We start from the raw sequence: 19,671 nt of genomic DNA on the forward strand, positions 1-19,671 counted from the left end.
CCTAAGCCAGGACTATTTAACCCATGTTGCGGCCTTGCTTTTACACAATTATTGGTAAAACCATTTGATAGAGAAGGACAGCAGTATGTGTTAGGTGGTTCTGTTTTAACCTTCGTTTATTATGAGACAATAACCTTTGTAGTACAGCTTCTCAATGCCTTCTTCACGACTTTTTTGTTTAATAACTCATAGCATTTAAATAGCAGAACCGGGGTATACCAATGACGCATTCCAACAAATTTTGGAATAAAAGGAAGCACAAAATTGGATAAAACAATGAGTAAAAATCGGATATATGACGCATATACACGGGTATACAGAAGTGGGCGGTGGTTTGCGGAAGAGATAAACTATTACACAATAAAAATATATGCAGTTGATCATGTTCATGAGCTTTTCTCAAATCGTCCCAGGTCTCCCGTATTTGTTCAAAGTGAGGGACTCTGCCGTATAAAATTATTATAGCAAAGTTTTTTTTCAAAGGGAAAATTTCACTCTATTCTAAATCCCATATTTTTTACTCTATCTCTATCAACTTAGTAGGCGTAGACAATCACAAATTCATAATATTAATGGTTTAAGATAGTATTAAGTAGCAGATCAATGAAACCATTCGAAATTCAGATCAATCAAACAAACCAACACACTTGTTTCTGTGTTGTGATGTGAGAGAATTTGATCTGGAAAGAGATTTATCAAAATAATGTATGTTAGAGTCTTGTACACAATGAAAGGGTAAACCGGCCAATGCGGACCACGGTCAGTAATCTAATATATAAAAAATAAGTCGGGTTTTCCTTCCTGACGCTAAAACAAAACGCACGAACCGATTTCCACGGTTTTGCATTCGTTGGAAAGCTCCGTGAGGTCTATAGAAAAACAGGGAAAATCATTTTTCACACACAACGCCATCTCTGATACATAGCATGTACTACAACGGCGCCAGTACGTGGCGTACCCGATATCCACGAGGCCGGAGCCGCGGGCGCAATGCTAGTAATGAATATAAAATTATAAATCAAAGCTACTGGATCGATTTTAATATTTTTTAAGTGAATGACATAGGCTATATATTTTATACCCATGCGAAGCCGAGGCGGGTCGCTAGTTTAACTACAAAAAAAAACAACAAAGAAAAATATTGACAAAAGACTTTAAATTGACTACAAATAAAATTAAGTTTTTTTGTGAATAATTCAAGTGCCTTCGTGTAGTTTTTTCCATACCGGGGAGTTATGGATACCTTTCAAATTTTATTTTTAATCATATTTACAATTTTTCCGATTTTCAGCTTGGTGGGATTTTATCTTAACTTCGAGCTTCGAATGTCTAAATTGACCGAAGTAGACATAAGTAATTCTAAGTTGACTGGAGTTTATATCCCTCTATCTTTTATATGTAGAGTTACCTATATCAATATATATTAATTACTTATATAAAATTAAATTTGTCTACCCGAAGGCTCTTGAAATATTCACAAAAAACTTAATTTTAATTGTAGTTAAATTAAGGTTTTTTGTGAATATTTTTTCTGTAGTTTTTCTGTGGTTATTTTTTGTGAATATATTTATTTTATTTTAATTAATAAAATTACGGAACACTTCGTTCGAGCCCGACTCGCACTTGACCACACAGACCATACAGTAGAGGAAGGACGGCTAAGTTCCTCTACTGTATGGTTTTTACATTGTGCTTTGTTAGAGCGCAATAGTTAACGCTTATCGTAAACTATTGCAGGTTCATTGACTCATCTTTTAATTGCTACTCACTACTCGTGCGTTACGATTATGATTTGATTACGTACGCATTTGAGACGAGGCGCTAATGTTACCATTGAGACACAAAATTCTATATTGTTTCGTATCCCGTAAGGGCCTTAGCATCCGGCGACTTTTTGTAGCGATGCATTGCGATACTATCGCGATTAATTTGCATTGCTACAATCGTGGGTTTGAAATGCTAGAGCCGTGCTTTCGTATCGCGCGTGCGTTAAACGCGCGTTTCAAATGCGATTAACAAGCGCAAAAGTCGCCGTGTGCTAGGGCCCTAAGGTTTTTACTATGTCTACTTGTTATTAAAAATGCGTGATATCCGTATGAATAGATCCGATACTTATTTCTGGTTAATTTTTTTTTACGCTCATGAAAATCCTTACTAGTCCTTACTAGTGTTACAATTGCGAAAGTGTCTGTTTGTCTTCACGCCTCACCAGATGGACTGATTTTTTATGAAATTCGCTCTAGAGTACAGAAATAAATCAAGATCTTAATTTATTTTGTGGCCTGGAGATACATGACAACTCGGAATGGTCATTATGGATAGATATGAAAAATGAACGGTTCCCGCGTGATTAATGAACTCCGGTGCAAAGAAATGTTAAAATATTATATTTTATTTAAATGCACACAAAACTAACACACACCACACGCACGCGAGCTCAGTGAGTGGCGATTATAATTTATATAGAAATATAATTATTTTTGGGAAGCTACCTAAAGAGCGGAGTTGCTGCGTTAAAATGAAATATACCTTTTCTCGTTATCGCAATTTCCGGGCTTTTAAAGACGCCACGTGACCGACCGACGGTTAAGTCAAAGTAACACCCGATTCAAAACTTTAACAAAGGTGAAGCCGCACTAGTGCGACATAACACGAGGCGACTAAAACAAATATATACAAATTATATACCTACGAGTATTATATAAAAAAAATAATATACCTAAACCTCCCGGAAGAATCATTATATCGATTGATGAAGACTGCAGAAAAATTCGTGTGTGTGAAAAAAGTGACTTTTGAGTTTACCACGAAGAGGCAGACAGATCTGGCTGGGGACTTGGTTTTATAATTTATAGCGATTATTATTTTTTATTGATGTCGAGCAAAAAGAGCCAAAGTACTCGCGTTTGTTGTATGGGGCTCCCATACCTTAAATATTTGATTTATTTTGTTTTTAGTATTTGTTGTTATAGCGGCAACAGAAATACATAATAAGTGAAAATTTCAACTGTAGCTAGCGCGGTTCTTGAGATACAACCTGGAGACAGACAAACAAGGAAGTCTTTGTAATAGGGTCCCGTTTTTACCTTTTGATAAGGCACCCTAAAAAGGGGGATAAATCATCTTAGTTATTATATAATTATGTTGACGTGGACGATGTCACGGGCAACAGCTAGTTGTTAATAAAAAAATTCTTTCCAGGTATATTCCTCACGGATCTAGTATACATTGACATGGCGCACCCGGCCAACACGTCACCGCACCGAGCGTCCAAGATGGCCGTCGTCCTGACAGCGCTAGAACGCTACCAGCAGTCAGAGTACGACATTTTACCACTACCACATGTCGCCAAGTACCTGAACAGCGTGCGGTACATAGAAGAGCTGCAGAAGTTCGTTGAAGACGACCAGTACAAGTGAGTTGCATATTTTAGCGTTAGTGCTTAGTCAAAAATTCGCAAGGTTTCGATGGCGAAGTTAGATGTCGCATTTGTATGCGGGATTGATTCGCATCGCTAAATGTCATGACATTTAGTCATGGCGCTTGCAATGCGTTATGTCAAATACCAAAAATTTTTTATATCTAACTTCGCCATCTGGTGCCCGGACAGATGGGCACGTTTAGTTACGGAGTGGCTACCGACCGATCGCCGAAACAGCGGCAGACCAAGGAAAAGGTGGCGCGACGAACTAGATGCTATAGATAAAGAGTGGCCAAATACAGCAGAAGATGGAGACGTGCAGAAGGAAAGAACGTGGCCTTTGCCCAGCACGGGGACAGTGTAGTAACAAAATCGCGTGGCTAATAACGGTGTGGCCCAAATGTGTTTAGGGCAAACATTTTCAGCCTCGAATGTCGTTTCAATTCTACGAGTGACTAACTGGCGAGCAGGACATGGACTGTCTCAGAATCGAAACGAATTCGAGAATCGGGCTTTATTGCATAGTGGAATTCGATTCGAATACGAACAAGTAGCTCCTGAGATTACCGCTTACTTTGAAACTCTTTAACTTTATAAATTATAATATTAGTGTAGATAACGTAATTTTACATATTTAAATACTAATTGCAGGTTATCACTGAAGCTAGAGCCACCATCTCCGATAGGTAGCTGTGCCGGGTCCAAGGAGTCAGTTAAGGAGGCGTCGTTTTTGGGTGCGGCCACTCCATCTTCCCTATCCCCAACCCACCGCCTAGGATCGGGCTCTCTCCGCCTACAAAACTCCTACAACCAGTCGAAATTCATACCGACACATCGAAAATGCCGATCTCTAGGCTCTAAGTGAGTATCTCCTAGTAGCGTAGTTGTTTGTCTCAAGTCACACATACACTATTAGTATTCTGATATCCTAGTGTTTTTCGTACCGTTGTTTCACTTATATTGCCCCCAAAGTATTCTAACATTCGTGTAGTTGTAATTAAAGGTTAAATGTTATATTTCTCTAAAATTTTTATCAAAATTAAATGGCTAACTTCAACATTTTTGCCACATTTTTGTATAGTAAACCATTTACTGCAATTTTCTTACACTTACACTTACTCACTTGACACTCACAAGTTTTTCAGTTTGGTGTCGGTTACGCTCTGGTTGCTTACCCCATAACCATTTCCGGTGTCGCATGATGTTAAGCTTCGTCGTTTTGCTCCGAGGCATAATCATGGTTTCATATTCTACACTTACACACATAAGATTTAAGACCCTTATTTTAGTATGTTTGGGAAAAAATAAATTATTTTAACGATAAGTACAATAAATAATATAATTTATTATGTACGTAAAAGAAAACTTTTCAAAATAATATACGGGCTAAGGTCGTAGAAACAGTGTAGTTCTTACAATACAAAGTTTGATTCGGAATGCGTACGCATTTGCGTGCCTACACGCACTTTTGACACTTCGTGCACGTACACTTTCGCAATGTAAACAACAAACGCACTGGAGATTTTTATCAACTTGAATATTGTAAGAATTAAATTGTGATTGTAAGAATAAAACGGTTTATATTCTCTTGTAAATATGCGAAACGTGTAAACATTTTCTTTATCTTAACAATCGGATCATAGGTTTCGAAGTGCGAGCTTGCCAAGAAATTTTCACAAGGTCAATTTTGGCGTGGGGTGAGTGTCTGAATTGGCAAAAGCTTGGCATTTGGTGTTTGTAGTCAAATATGAGCATGCTGTAAGCCCTTTGCAATTTGATTTAGCAGAATGATGCATGACTGACAGTCTCACGACGATTGGTCAATATGAAGAATAAGTAGCTCTTTATTATTTTAATGCGAATATTTTTAATTATTTGCGGATATATGGCAGTTTAATTTATATTTTTACTTTGTAAAGCTATATTTTTTAAGATATCAGCCCGAAATATACCTAATAGATTCGCTAGGTAACCTTAAAAAACTGTATGTAATTGTACAAAAGGTTTAAATACAATTTTTTTCAGGGCTCGATGGTAAATAAGATGCATGTAAATAACAAAACATAATATGCACAAGTTGAGCACTTTTTAAAACTGCAACAATACTAAATACGAGTAGCTTAATTCATAAAAGGCAGGGGCAGATTTTTTTTTCCTTTTTTTTTATAAATAAACGTAAGATTTATGATTTCAAATATAAAGTGTGATTATGTCTTTCTGAAGTTTCTTGCATGCCGCTTATGCCCTTCCTACAAATTAAACGGAAGATGACACTATCGCCCAAAAATAAACAACAAAATATAGGTACTATAGGTATTGCTTTAGTATTAAAAATATTTGCGCAGATGTCAGATGATATCTTTGTCAGGTACACTAGAATCGTTACTTGACTGACAAGGACAGGAACTGATAACACGGCCCGATCTAGCTATTTAGCCGCTCCGAGCAAAAACCTTTTTGCCTCCCTTTGCATACAGAAACCCATACAAGCCATTAGTTTTGTGGGGGGGATAATGGGGGGAATATTTAAATTAAAACTTAAATATTACCACTATCCAACCTAAAGTAGGTTGGAATGTATAATTCTCAAACTTGGGTGGTGGTGGCAGCCGCCCTTAATTTTTTGCCGCTCTGGGCGAATGCCCGCCCCCCCATCCGAATAAAATTAACGTAACTATTACCAATAACGAGACCCACACATACGGCAATATTTTTCTACAATTTTATGTAAGAAAATTGGCTTGACAGACAAGGAGAATTTTTTTATAACTATAACAACGTCTTACACTGTGTGTTATTTTTAGTTACTGAATTAATGTATAAGATAAGAAATTTCAAAGTGAACTATATGGAAATTTGCATGCAATCATCGATGTCATTCGCAAATTAATTTGTTATTGAAACCCAATACCGTCTTACGAGTCACATGTCATTGATATCAATTAATACAGACCGCAGACGATCATTGTACATAATTATTATTTATGTATATTATATGAAATGACATAAAGCTAAATATTATAGGGAATATTACGAAAAGATCGAAGCAAAGGGCGTCACTAGCACATACAATAATTTATAATCTGACCAAAATCCGACATCATAACAAATTTCGTTATTCATTAATTCATTTATGTTAATTCAATTCGATAATTTTTTACATGTTATTTTCAACAAAAGAATTATGCATTAACCTTCATGCTTGAAATGTAAATTATAGAATGAAAGTATAGCGTATTTACAACACGCAAAAATTAAATAGAAACCTGCTTTTATAGAGTTTTCTTCAAACGAGGTACTTACCTATTTAACTTCCGCGTGTTATCATTCGCACCCGTATCTTGTAGGTATGCTAATATATGAAATGTAGATTGCTTGTGACACTCATGAATTAATTTACGAGTATGCGACGGTTTTTCGATTTATCGCTAAGTAATTTATTATTGCCTGATATATTTCAAGTATTTATTTTATTATTGCAGATGCTATGAACATTTTTCGGTAACATTTTAGAGATGATTTAAGATAATGTAATGCATAATATAGAGCGCTCATTTGAAAGTCCCCAAACAAAACCTTTGAGCCATGTCGCGTTGTGTAACTGACCCTAAGCGTGTTTACACACGCGCCGCAGCGGCAACGTTACCGCCACCGCGGCGGCGCCCCTGCATACTCATCCTTGTACCCTTTCCACACGGCGCAAAAACGCTGCCGCTGCGGCGCCGTGTGTAAACACGCTAAAGGTGGTTTTCCGATCCTTGCCGCAAGCGACCGTGACCGACAAATTTTTTAATAAAGTGACACTTTATGACCTATATCCTTTATAAAGAGGAGGCCAAGCGCAGGAGAGAACGGGAGGCGCTCGACCCTTTGAGACGGCCGAGGAGGAGTACGCGACGGAGTGGCTGCGGCGACTTACATTGGCCGGGTACTCGGGGCGGTGGTGAGGGGACACCGCCGCCCATTGCACCGAGTCCGAGAGAGAGAGTAGAGAGAGAGCCGTGATGCGCAAGGTGTTCCTGCGCATCACGGCCTCCCGAGTAGCGGGGTGGTGTCGGGGCTGTAGATGATCGCTGGTAGAGTTGCGGTAGGTTCTATCGTACCCGCAACTCTGCCTTAAGCGATGAGTGGAACACCATGGGGTTTTAAGGTTTTAGTGGGTAGACAGGAGTCCCACATACCTCGGCCGATATCCTCAATTTGCCGGGGATTTCCCCATGTTAAAAAAAAGGCTATAGGTTTAATTTTCTACCGACATTGGTTTAGCGAACCATGCCGCCACTGCTTTGTAGTGGCGTATAGTAAAATTAAACATAAATCATTCGTCATAAAATGGCAAATTATTTGAATTTTGTATGGAGTGTAGATGGAGGGGAACTATCTCTGTATGTAAAAAGTGTCCGCTGAAATGCGTTAAATTAGGGTGGCGCAACAGTTGCAACAGGGTAAATTTTAAATCATTTAGCAGTTTTTATTTCAGCTATTTTGGGTTATATTTTAATATACTTCAATTTATATTTTGTCACCAACGGCTACATTCATTCCATAGCCTTTGCTGCAACTAGCGCCACTCTTGGAGGATTTTTCAACTGTTATTTAGTGCGCACAGCTGGACACTTTTTCAAATATCCTCCTTATAAGATAGTTCTCCTCCATCAACCCTCCATAGAATATTGGTCGCGCTCATTAGCGGCAAAAATTGGAACGCCACCTTTAGGTTAAATTACCTAAAATTATCGTACGCGCCATGCCTTTTTTTCTCTCCCTTATATAGCATATTATAACCTTGAATTTATTGTATTTATAGTATAGAGCCTAAGCATGCTTTAAATATATATCTATGTATCTAGACTATCTACATCAATTACACTACATTATTATACTAACATAAATAATTTAGTATGCAATAATTACATCGATTATGATCTACATACCGTCACTGTTTGCTTATCATATATCATATCCAATCCGATATTATAAAATCATACTTATAGCGCCATCTATTAGTGAATATAACACAACTTTTTTCTTTAAGGTTTATTTTGTTTATCTAATATTTATGATTTATGATAATAAAAATCGCCTGCGTTTTGCAAAATTATGTAATGCACAGTAGGCATTTTGTATCTATGATATTTTTTTTATCAAAATCGGCCTATTAGTATTGAAACTTGTTGCAATAAAACAATTCAATCGTTCGTGTTCGTGTTAATGAATTTTGTTTTCCGCAATTTTCAGAGTATTATGTAGTTACAAAAAAAGTTAATGCTTACTAATAATTTTATGCTTTGCAAAATTATGAATATGTTTATATTAACTATTACTTAAAATTAAAAATGGCTTGCAATTACACATTATGTCAGCTGCACTGAATGTAATATTAATTAAGATAAAAATATCTATATAATATAGTAATATCAAAGGTCAAAATTAAAATGATTATTGTAAATATAAAAAAAAATAACAATGTATATTTGCCTCACGCTATTTCTGAAGTACTTAAATGTATTGAAAACAAAAAAAAAATAGCTACAAAAGCTTATTACATCCTCTTTAAAAACCACCTATTTATTACAGACAACGAAATAATACGTTCCTGCCAAGTTAAAGTAGCATATGCATAGAATATACATATAGACGTAACTATAAATTTTGTCTTCGTCTTCGCTATAGAAAAATAAGTAGAATATATTATTATTATCTAGTCAAGATCGCATTATTTCGTTGCAAGCTACAGCTGAATCGGCTCGACTTAATAAAAATTTTTTTCTCAGTATATTCGGCAAAGGTCACTGCGAAGACAAGGACGAGAAGACTCCGGCTGGCTCTGTCAATTTACTGGACGATACGCTGCTCGAATCTCCCAGCTCAGTTGCCAGTTACAGAATGACTAAGTCCATACCATATTGGTAAGTTATGCTATTATAATGTGATAGTCTGTGGAGATTGTAGAATGTTTTAGGTTGCACAGTTGCTTTGAAAGAAAGGCGATTGAAAGATTTTATATAGTCTATGAGACTGTATATACGTCAAAGAATAAATGTTACTTTACGACGTCTCACTCTATCGCTTTTTAACGCTTTTTCGGCGCTCTTGGCGTCGGTGTACAAGCAGCCATAGAATAACCTTACCAAATAATGCATGTAAAATCATAAATTAACACACTAGATGATGTCCGCAAATGTGTTGCGCCAAAATTCGTTCATGACCATACATTTTTCCGGAATAAAGACTATCGTTTCTTCTTTCTTGGGACAAAGTATACAAAATTTTTGCAAAAATAAAGAGACAGGCAGACAGACACACAGACACACTTTCGCATTTACAATATTAGTAATAGTATGGATTTTAAGAGGATACAACAGCGGCTAGAGAAATGAAAAAAAAGTACGTGTAATATCTATAGCTGTCTCCCTTACCTCAAGCCTATACCGCAGAACGCGATAGAGACAACTGCAGAAAATCCAGAAAATCAACGATTCGTTGTCCCCTGATTCCTTCTCCAAAACTTAACCGATTTAAGTACTTTTTTCATTAAAGATTAAAAAAAGGCTTGAGCTGTGTTCCTATGTTTTGCTTTTTTTGTATAATCTAGCCAAATCTGTTTTCTGGACGTTTGAACACAGTGGAAAATCTGGCCATTTTTTTGGGTTTTTGAACGTTCATATCTTATTTAATAATTAAATTATGAAAAAAAAGAAAACATAGGGACATTGTATTAGTGGCCGTAGATATTCAGGAAAAAAATTATAACTCTACTAGCATTATCCAGGGAGGAAACAGGGGACAACGTTTGTATGGAAAAAAGGGCGGTGTGGAATCCTCTTAACATTGAAAAAAAAACTCTGAAAATGTAATCGGATTGCTATGACTAATATTATAATACATAGAAGGTTTCATATTTTCGTGCCTTGCGTTGACTGGTTTGAATCCTGCCCTCTGCAAGCAACTTCGATAAATCACGTGTTAAAAATGTTACTATGTACTGGTTCTAGTTTTAAAACGTATCGATTCTTTTTGTGTTTAACTTGTATGCCATCTAGATTTCATATTTCAATCCGGGTAAACTGTTGAACAGTTATAGATGGCGTTTTGTTCATCGTTATTTTACTACTTGATTGTAGAGGTCGCCACAGATTGGCAATTTCAAGTTTGTAAACTTTATTTCGATTATATTACACAAACAATCACGAATCATCATAAAACTAGACGACGCCCGCAACTCCGTTGCGCCAGTTTATCGCGCGGCACCGTATATTTGTCCGGGATGCAATTTATCTTATTTCCTTTCCCGGGACTCTTAAGTATATTATACCAAATTCAGCAAAATCGGTACAGCAGCTTAGGCGTGAAGAGGTATCAGACAGACAGACACATTTTCGCATTTATAATATTAGTATGGATATACAGTGTGTTACAAAAATAAGTGATAATACTTTAGGGTGTGTACGTGTTCCTTGTAGTGAGTTCACTGTGAAAGTATCAGCTCTGAAAGACGAAATTTTTATTTTCACTTTGTATGGGCAAGGGCCCGAGCGTCACCAGTTTCCCATACAAAAGTAAAAAAAAAATGGTATTTCAGCGCTGCTACTTTCACAGTGAACTCTCTACAAGGAACACGTACACACCCTAAAGTATTATCAATTATTTTTGTTACATTCTGTATAAGTTGGAATATGTACATGCAAAGTTTTCAACGGTGTGTTAACTTTCAGCGACCTAGCGCACACTGAGCCGTTAGAGTGCGATTTCCAAAGCTACGTACGTCGGAAAACCGTAGTGAAAGAAGGCCGGAAAATATCTCTATCCTCGTGGCAACGGTACTGGCTGCAGATGTCCAGCAATATACTCATATTCTACGGATCCAAGTCTTTTAAAGGGTAAGTAAATTTGTTTCAAATATTTTATTATGAGTAGATATAATACTAATTCGTCCTTGAAGGTTTGCGACGTAGGACTTGGCTAAGTTCAAAAACCTAGATAGTTAAGTTATTAATAGAAAGTATCACTAGCGACCCGCCCCGGCTTCGCACGGGTAAAAAATATATAGCCAATGTCACTCACTGAATAAATAAGTTTTTAATCTATACTAATATTAAAAAGAGGTAAACTTTGTTTGTTTACTCATAGATCTACTACTACTACTCGACTAAGAGCTGGCGACCAAATCAGTCATGTAGCTTCAGCTGTGTTAAAACTCCGTTAGCTATTTCCCTGAACTACCCTTTCTGATATTCTGCGTGCTGACAGGCCGTGGGCGATGGGTGTGGGAGTAGGTAACGGAGTTTTAATACAGCTGAACCTACAATTTTTTCTTTTTTTCCCCACCCCACTACTCCCAAACCCACCGCCCACGGCCTGCCAGCACGCAGATTATCAGAAAGGGTTGTTCAGGGAAGTAGCTAACGGAGTTTTAACACAGCTGAAGCTACATGTAACATGATTGATTTGGTCGTCAGCTCTCCGTCGATACTACTGATAGATACATTACTATTCAATAGTCAATACTCATAGATCCACAGATCTAAACTCCCCTCCCGCGAGCGCACCCCCGCGGCCCCGCCTTAGCGCCAACTTCGAAACGGGCGTAAATCGCAATATTTTAATTTCGCCATAACTTCTAAACCAAACGTCCAATTTTAATCATTCAAAGACCAAATATTGCCTACATAAACTGTACTTAGGGGCGATTTCATCAAAGAAATGGAACGCGTTCAAAGCACTCTGAACCGGTTCAAAACGTATAAACGCGATTATAACATCGAAATGCATTTCACCAGCATAAACTGAACGCGTTCACAGCAAATCCGAGTTTTATCTTCTGAACGCCCAAAGTCCGAAGTTTAACGCCATAAAACCCGTTCAAGCCCTGTCATGGCGGAACGAAAAACATAGACAAAAGAAATGTCAAGATGACAGTTTTGACACATGCGTTTGTTAGTTTATGTATTGTTTCTTGCTATTTTGTAGTTAAATTAACTTGAAAAGGTTTTAAAATGATGAAAACATGTAAAATAATCGCGTGACGTCACGTAAACTTAGATTTAATAATCGCGATCAAAAGAAGTTTGTGAAATCCAATTGATACAAAACGAGATTTACGTCGCAGCATGAACGCGTTCAATGGGAACTGAGTTTTATAAAACTAAGTTTTATGTGTGTTTGGTGAAATCCCACCTTAGAGATAAAATAATTTATTTTGATAAGGTTTATTAGCATGAGTAAAATAAATGCATTTAAATGTAGTCCAAAAAAAAAAAATCAAGATATTTTAAATAAAAAAATGGTTGTTGTGCCTCACTTAACATAGATAGGTATAGTGTGTCGCGGACATTTTTGTAGATATTTATAAGATCTACATTTACTTAGAACATTGTATGGTTCTATCTTTTATAGTTTAGGCAGCGTACGCAAAATAAGTAAATTTTCTGGTCTCTGGTTTCCGAAAAACTGAAATATCTTACGGAACCCTATATTTTCCAAAATAAAAAGTAGCCTATGTTACTCGTAAATAATGTAGCTTTCGATTAGTGAAAGAATTTTTAAAATCGGTCCAGTAGTTTTTGAGCCTATTCGTTACAATTAAACAAACAAACAAACAAACAAAGTTTACCTCTTTATACAATTAGTATAGATTGATTCCCTAAACTATTAAATACTACCTATAAATAAAACGCATAAAGCTTGCCAAATTACGCCAGGCACGCGCACTCTACACATGTAGGTACAACGACTGACAAGGCGTCTATTTTTATTAGCTTCACCTGTATGTATGTTTGTAACTTTTTAAATTTTTAATTGAATGTTCTTTAAAACCGTGTTTTATTTTTGCTACCAAAATTATATCTATCTGGTTTGCTATACATTTTTGTTTGTATACAGGACGTCTCGGTCGGACTTCAGCAAGGAGCGATGCAAGGTCCTGACTCTGCACGACGGCTGGCGCGCCGTGTGGCTGGACCGCGACGCGTCGGACGCGTTCCAGCTGATCAACAGACATGCCGGCACCGTCTACAAGTTCAAGTGAGTAAAGCTATTGCATAGCTTTTATGGCGGCAACAGAATTAAGAAATACGGCACAGCGGCACGGCAACGCCGCAGCGTTGCCGTGCAACTTATCAAACGTCGTTTCAATTCGGCAGACTTCGGCACGGTGTTTGTGTGCGTGCAACTAGACATATTATGCGTGTAGACTGTAGACAGCTGCTAACTGCAATAGCTTTACCGCGACAGTCCCCGAGTGCCACACGTATTTTTTATTTTTATTTTATTCATTTTTAACCCCTGACAAAAAAGAGGGGTGTTATAAGTTTGACGTGTCTGTCTGTCTGTTTGTCTGTGTGTGTATCTGTCCGTGGCATCGTAGCATCCAAACGGATGGACCGATTTTGATCTAGTTTTTTTTGTTTGAAAGCTGACATGATCGAGAGTGTTCTTAGCTATAATTTATCATCATCAGCTTGCCCAGTGCTGGACAATCAGGGTTTATATGGTTCATGAAAGGCCGTTAGCAACTTGTATTCGTTTGATGGGTTTTATTTCATTCTAGTTCGCGACATTTGTGAATATACAATATACGTATACACATATTGATGGAAAGTTGACCTGGTGCTGCAGCATCACCTGATAATCAATAGGATATCCAACTCCTCGCCAACTTAGAGCAGAGGTTTCGTGTTTGGGCTCATTTTAATTGCGACAACCAGTAAGAAGTAGATAGACAGTAAATATTTACATGCTGCTGCTGCAGCATCACCTGGATTCTATAGGAACCGAGCTTCGTATGAACCCAAAGTGGAGGTTTCATGTTTGGGCTCATATTAACGGACTCGTGTAAAGTAATATTTTAGTCCATGATTGTTGTCAAGGTGTGTCGGGGGACCGCTAATGTAGATGTTTGATTTGAGATTTCACATAACATTTCACAGCGAACCGAATGGAGATAATCAGCGACTTGGCGGTTGTAGGTTGTAGTTTACTTGGCGGTCCCCCGACACACTGTGACAACAATTATGGACTAAAATATTACTTTACACAAGTTAGGAATTATTTGAACTTAAAGGCAGTAAATATTATTTCATTACTTTTTAAAGTTGTTTGGCGGGGGTTTTTTTAAATTTCTTAATTTATTTTTTTAGTTTACTAAATAATAATAAGTAATACCACAGAATACATAATATTAGTACAAGTAATACGCCAAACAGATTTGAAGGACATGAGTGGATGAAGAGGGTAACTAAATTTTATAACTTAAGTGCAATTAAGTACCAATTTTTTTATCATTTGAACAAACCTTGTAATTTAAAATATTTTCTGTATCATCTAGCTAATATAGATACAAAAATAAACGAAAATTTTCAAATACTTACTTACTTTATCCACTCATGTCTTCAATTATTTGTAGGCATTCCGCGCGTTCAAAAATACATTTATCGCGCGAGAACCGTACATTTCATCGGCATAAAAAGTATCCATTGTCCTTTCTCGGAACTCAAAGTATCTCCATATCTCAGTGCAGAGGTAACAGACAGACATACACTACTATCGCATTTATGATATTAGTATGATAATTAAATGTGCGTGATTACTGGGAACAATGGTTGCGAATGTGATCTGTCGACTGGGTTTGACGTACCTAGGTAATGCAAATTACGTAGGTCCGCCATCTGCTAGCCGTGGTGTAAGCTCACGTGATCCCGTGGCCCCCCGCCTAGGGCAAATAGTGGAGTGCCGCCGAGTTTTTAGCGGGTAGGGGCTACGTCCACTACCATCTTTCGGGCGCAGCAGAGACCCACATACTTGCGGGCAGGACCCCCATCCCCCGCAAGATGCTTAAAAGCATTTTCTCAGCGAAAAACAAAAAAAAAAAGGTCCGCCATCTGCTTATTAATCAACTTCTCTCATAGTACCTATGAATTGGAATAAATAATATGGAAACTTAATAAAATAAATATTAATTAATAACAATGTGAATATATTTCTAGGAAACAGAAAGAAATAAATCAAACAAACATTTGAAATTTCTCGTACATGTTAATGGTTATTTGTCAGACGATTGAACAAGAACGCTTCCAATAGCGGTAAATTGGAATTTTAATTGAACGAGATCGTTCCGAGTTTAAATTGGGTCACGCTTGAATATACGTTTATGCAAGGTGCAATTTATATTGGCAATTATTGAACACGTCTCAGACATTTTGGTTGGAAAAGAATAAAACATCTTTTAACAATTTATTTTTCATGAGTTTTGCTCGGTATTCAATAAAACACGAATTATAATATGATATTTTCTAAAAGTGATTCCTAGCTAGATCGATTTATCGCCCCCGAAACCCCCTATACTAAATTGCATGAAAATTCCGAGATTCCAATTATGTTATATTTTTAAACGAGCAATTCTTGTATATAATATATAATTGGAATCTCGGAATCGGCTTCAACGATTTTCATAAAATTTAGTATGTAGGGGGTTTCGGGGCGATAAATCGATCTTGCTAGGAGTCATTTTTAGAAAATGTAATTTTATTCGTGTTTTATTGAATACCGAGCAAAGCTCGGTCAAGCAGCTAGTATATATTATTATATATACAAGAATGTCTCGTTTAAAGATATAAGATAATTAATAGGTAAGCTTCGTATCACTTTCCTCCTAATAAGTACTAGAGTTCATTGTCAAAGTAACAGCGTTGAAAAAACATTTTTTTAAAATGATTTATATGGGCAAGTGGCCTAGCGCCATGCCCATACAAAAGTAAAATAAAAAAAATCGGCCAAGTGCGAGTCGGACTCGCGCAGGAAGGGTTGCGTATCGATACAGAGGAAAAATAGGCTAAAAATTGTGTTTTTGTATGGGAGCCCCCCTTATTAAAAGCTTTTATCTAACTTGCTCTGTATGTATGTAAGTATGTATGTTCGGGTGAAATCTTGGAACTCAATTTTGAAGTAGATAATATCTTCAACCGATTGAGCTCAAATCTTGCATACGCGTTTAGTTTGGATGATCATGCACGATATGGTATGTGACATCACTCTAAATCCAATATGGCAGACCATCCAAGATGGCGAAATAATATAGTTATTTTTAATGCACTTCTGCAATATGGGTATCAAATGAGAGGGCTCATTGAAAGAAACTCGAAAACGAATGTAAAGTAATTCTACATCCAATATGGCGGCTCATCCAAGATACATGAATAGTTATCGAACTCAAAAACTCGAACTTTTTTTTTATTCAGAATATTTTTTTGCAAATGTTCTCTGAAAACCTGATGCCTACCACCGGTTCGGGAACTAACCCGGCGAGAAGAACCGGCATATTTATTATTTTGGTCTTTCAGCGCTGCTACTTTCACAGTGAACTCTCTACAAGGAACACGTGCACACCTTAAACTATTATCACTTATTTTTATTACACCCTATAATATAATTTTACGCATAATATTTTTATTGTGTGTAAAAAGTATGTTTCTCCTTACGCTTAAACTATTAAAGCGATTAAGATAAAATTTGGCAAAGGGCATGTGTTGAAAGTAATTAGTAACAATAAAATTAGATACTTTTAGGGCCCGTTTCACCACTTTCTGATAAAGTGCCGGATAGGCTATCCGCAACTTTTTTGACAAATTCTCCATACTCTTATCTGTCAAGTTAAGTGGTGGATACCTAGCCACTTTTTATTCGACCCTTATCAGGAAGTGGTGAAACAGGACCTAAGTCTCGTGAAAAAGTGTCGCTTAAAGGAGTGAGCACACTGAGACGGGCCGTGCCAGGGCTTAGCGTGCCGGGGCGCATCGCAAAAATCCGCCTCCATACCATTTGTATAATTTTAAGTTACAACATTGTAAACCTTATTTTAAAAGATTAATTTTTTCTCACTTTTTTTGGTAAAAAAGTGGGCCCCGTGCGAGTTTCTTACGCCGGTTCTTCTCGCCGGGTTAGTTCCCGAACCGGTGGTAGGCATCATGTAGACGTTCAGAGAATATTTGCAAAAATTTATTCTGAATAAAAAAGTTTGAGTTTGAGTTTTTTGAGTTTATGAAAGTGTGTGTGTGTACTGGCATAGTGTGCGATACGCGCATCCGTATCGCACACTATGCCGGCACGCCCCGGCACAGTGAGCGTTAAAATCCGTCAATACGAATCGCCCCGACCCGGAAATAGTGACCCGCCCCGGCACGCGCCGACAAAGTGTGCGCGAACCTTTACAGTACCTACTACCTATATTAGTAGGTACTCTAAATGTGAAAGTATGTCTGTATATCTGTTACATCTTCACCTCCAAAGATGAGTTTATAAAAACAATTTCTGTATCGCTCGCGGATCCCCAGGAGATTTGAGAGTGGCTGCTCTAGCCAAACAATTTCAATTCTAAAAATACATCAAATAATACAAGCTTATTTTCAGGACTGGATCCGAAGGTACGGCGAAGCAGTGGGCCACTTTAATCAACGACGTCACGAGCAAAATGGTGAAGCCGCTACCCGCTAATCTCATGTCATTCGAATGAACCAACGAACATATGTGATCATTAACTATGTGTTCTTCGGTAACGACTTTTGCTACATTTACGATTCGACTTTTAAGTCTTTTGTAGTAAATAATCTCTTTTTACATGGGGCGCGTTCGTTTTATCGGAATTTTAAACTGAGATATCAGACAGAGCGGTCACGCGGTCAGTTTTGCGTTCTTTGTGTTGTATTACTTTATTGTACCATCGAGGAAGTTGATTCCTATGCAATTGACAGACCAACGTTATTTGGTCGAATATGTCAATTCAATGTTAATTGTGATCTGTCAGCTGGGTTTGACGTAACGCAACCAAACTACTTAGGTCCCCGATTTGCATAGGAATCGACTTCTCTATATACTCACACAGGGGGCGTTCTAACCGCGTCAGAATTGCTCTGTGTACCAAACACAGAACAGAACCATTCGATCGTAGAATGCGAATACTGAATACAGAACGCTCGAACGCGTGACCGCTCTCTATCTAATAGGTCTTTCAAGGTGAGACCGCGTCAGGCGACACTACAGCAGAGCTACGAAAGTTCTTTTAGAAATAATATTCTTTACATGAAACCGTATGTGCTAGCCCGCTAGGTCGCATAACGCATGACGCGGTACTGACACTGAGCAACACAAATCGTCGGTACTATGAAGCGTGAAGAGTCGCGTCGCTCCGCTACAGCGTAGTGTCGCTTAGTAGTTAGTGCCATAAAGTTATTATACCTAGCGGAATAGGTTAAGCCTCAGCTTAAACTAAGCTGAGGCTTAACCTACGCGTCAGTGTCGGAGCGTCAAGTTGTCAAATGTGTTTTTTGTATACAAACAAATGTGTTTTTTGTATACAAAACTTTTTATACAAAAAACACATTTGACAACTTGACGCAACTTGATGCTCCGACACTGATGCGTAGGTTTGTTCTAAGCTTGCGAGATGTCACTATCAGTAACACTGCGTTGTAAAGAGGCGTGTGAATCACACGTCTCTTAACAGATGAAAAAGAATTGGTTCTGCTGCCATGTATCACACGGTGTGATACATGACAGCAGAACCAATTCTTTTTCATCTGTTTGACGTCCAGTCGGGACTTATCGGCCCGTTGACAATTTAATCTCTTAGAAAGATGCTTGTGTATTGTGTATGTGTATACGTAAACAAATTTGTACACACAGACGTAAATCAATTTCGGTTTCGTTTGACAGCTCGAGATTGTGTCTCTATTCCGCTAGGTATATTAACTTTATGCTTAGTGCGGTCTCGCATATGTTTTTGAGCCATTCAAAATTGGAACAGGCAGCCCAACACCGCGGGCGGCAAGTCTGTTATGTGCAGAAAATAGAGTTCAGTTTTGAATGGCCCGTTTGAAAATGAACCTACCCTTAAAATAATCTGGTATTTTAAGCTTGATCTGCAAATTTGTTTTTGGATGCGCCCTAACATAATACGTAACGTATGATCCAAGTCACGAGACTAGTCACCATAAATTTTGTGGCTCGTCTCATGTGGCTTGTGGATCGTTGTATTTTAAATTTTACTTTATGTTACATAAGTGACGTACTTTAGTACAGTTTTACCTTATATCTCGCTGGAATCTTCAACGTTTTATCGATATTTTTAGATTTAACCTGTGGTTCATAGTAATAACAATTTTTCAGATAGAGACTAGCCACATAGAAGCTGTGGTTTAACGATCAATTCGAAGTGTTAATAGGAACAAAATTTTGTGATTTAATTATAAATGTAGGTG

General features: G+C 37.5%; 1 protein-coding gene across 2 annotated transcripts in view; it reads left to right on the forward strand.

Annotated features, from left to right (window-relative positions):
• The window catches only part of LOC121739421 (ras-specific guanine nucleotide-releasing factor RalGPS1), a 40,460-nt gene extending 22,347 nt beyond the window's left edge, over positions 1 to 18,113 (forward strand). For both annotated transcript variants that reach the window (XM_042131887.1, XM_042131888.1), the window contains 6 exons: positions 3,202 to 3,415; positions 4,073 to 4,282; positions 9,196 to 9,330; positions 11,137 to 11,301; positions 13,304 to 13,444; positions 17,825 to 18,113. In XM_042131887.1, the coding sequence (XP_041987821.1) occupies positions 3,202 to 3,415; positions 4,073 to 4,282; positions 9,196 to 9,330; positions 11,137 to 11,301; positions 13,304 to 13,444; positions 17,825 to 17,927 (968 nt within the window). In that variant the 3' untranslated portion in view covers positions 17,928 to 18,113. The remainder of the gene's footprint in view (positions 1 to 3,201; positions 3,416 to 4,072; positions 4,283 to 9,195; positions 9,331 to 11,136; positions 11,302 to 13,303; positions 13,445 to 17,824) is intronic.
• Positions 18,114 to 19,671: the final 1,558 nt, after the last annotated feature.

The sequence above is a fragment of the Aricia agestis genome, chromosome Z (assembly GCF_905147365.1).
Source record: "Aricia agestis chromosome Z, ilAriAges1.1, whole genome shotgun sequence".
NCBI lineage: Eukaryota > Metazoa > Arthropoda > Insecta > Lepidoptera > Lycaenidae > Aricia > Aricia agestis.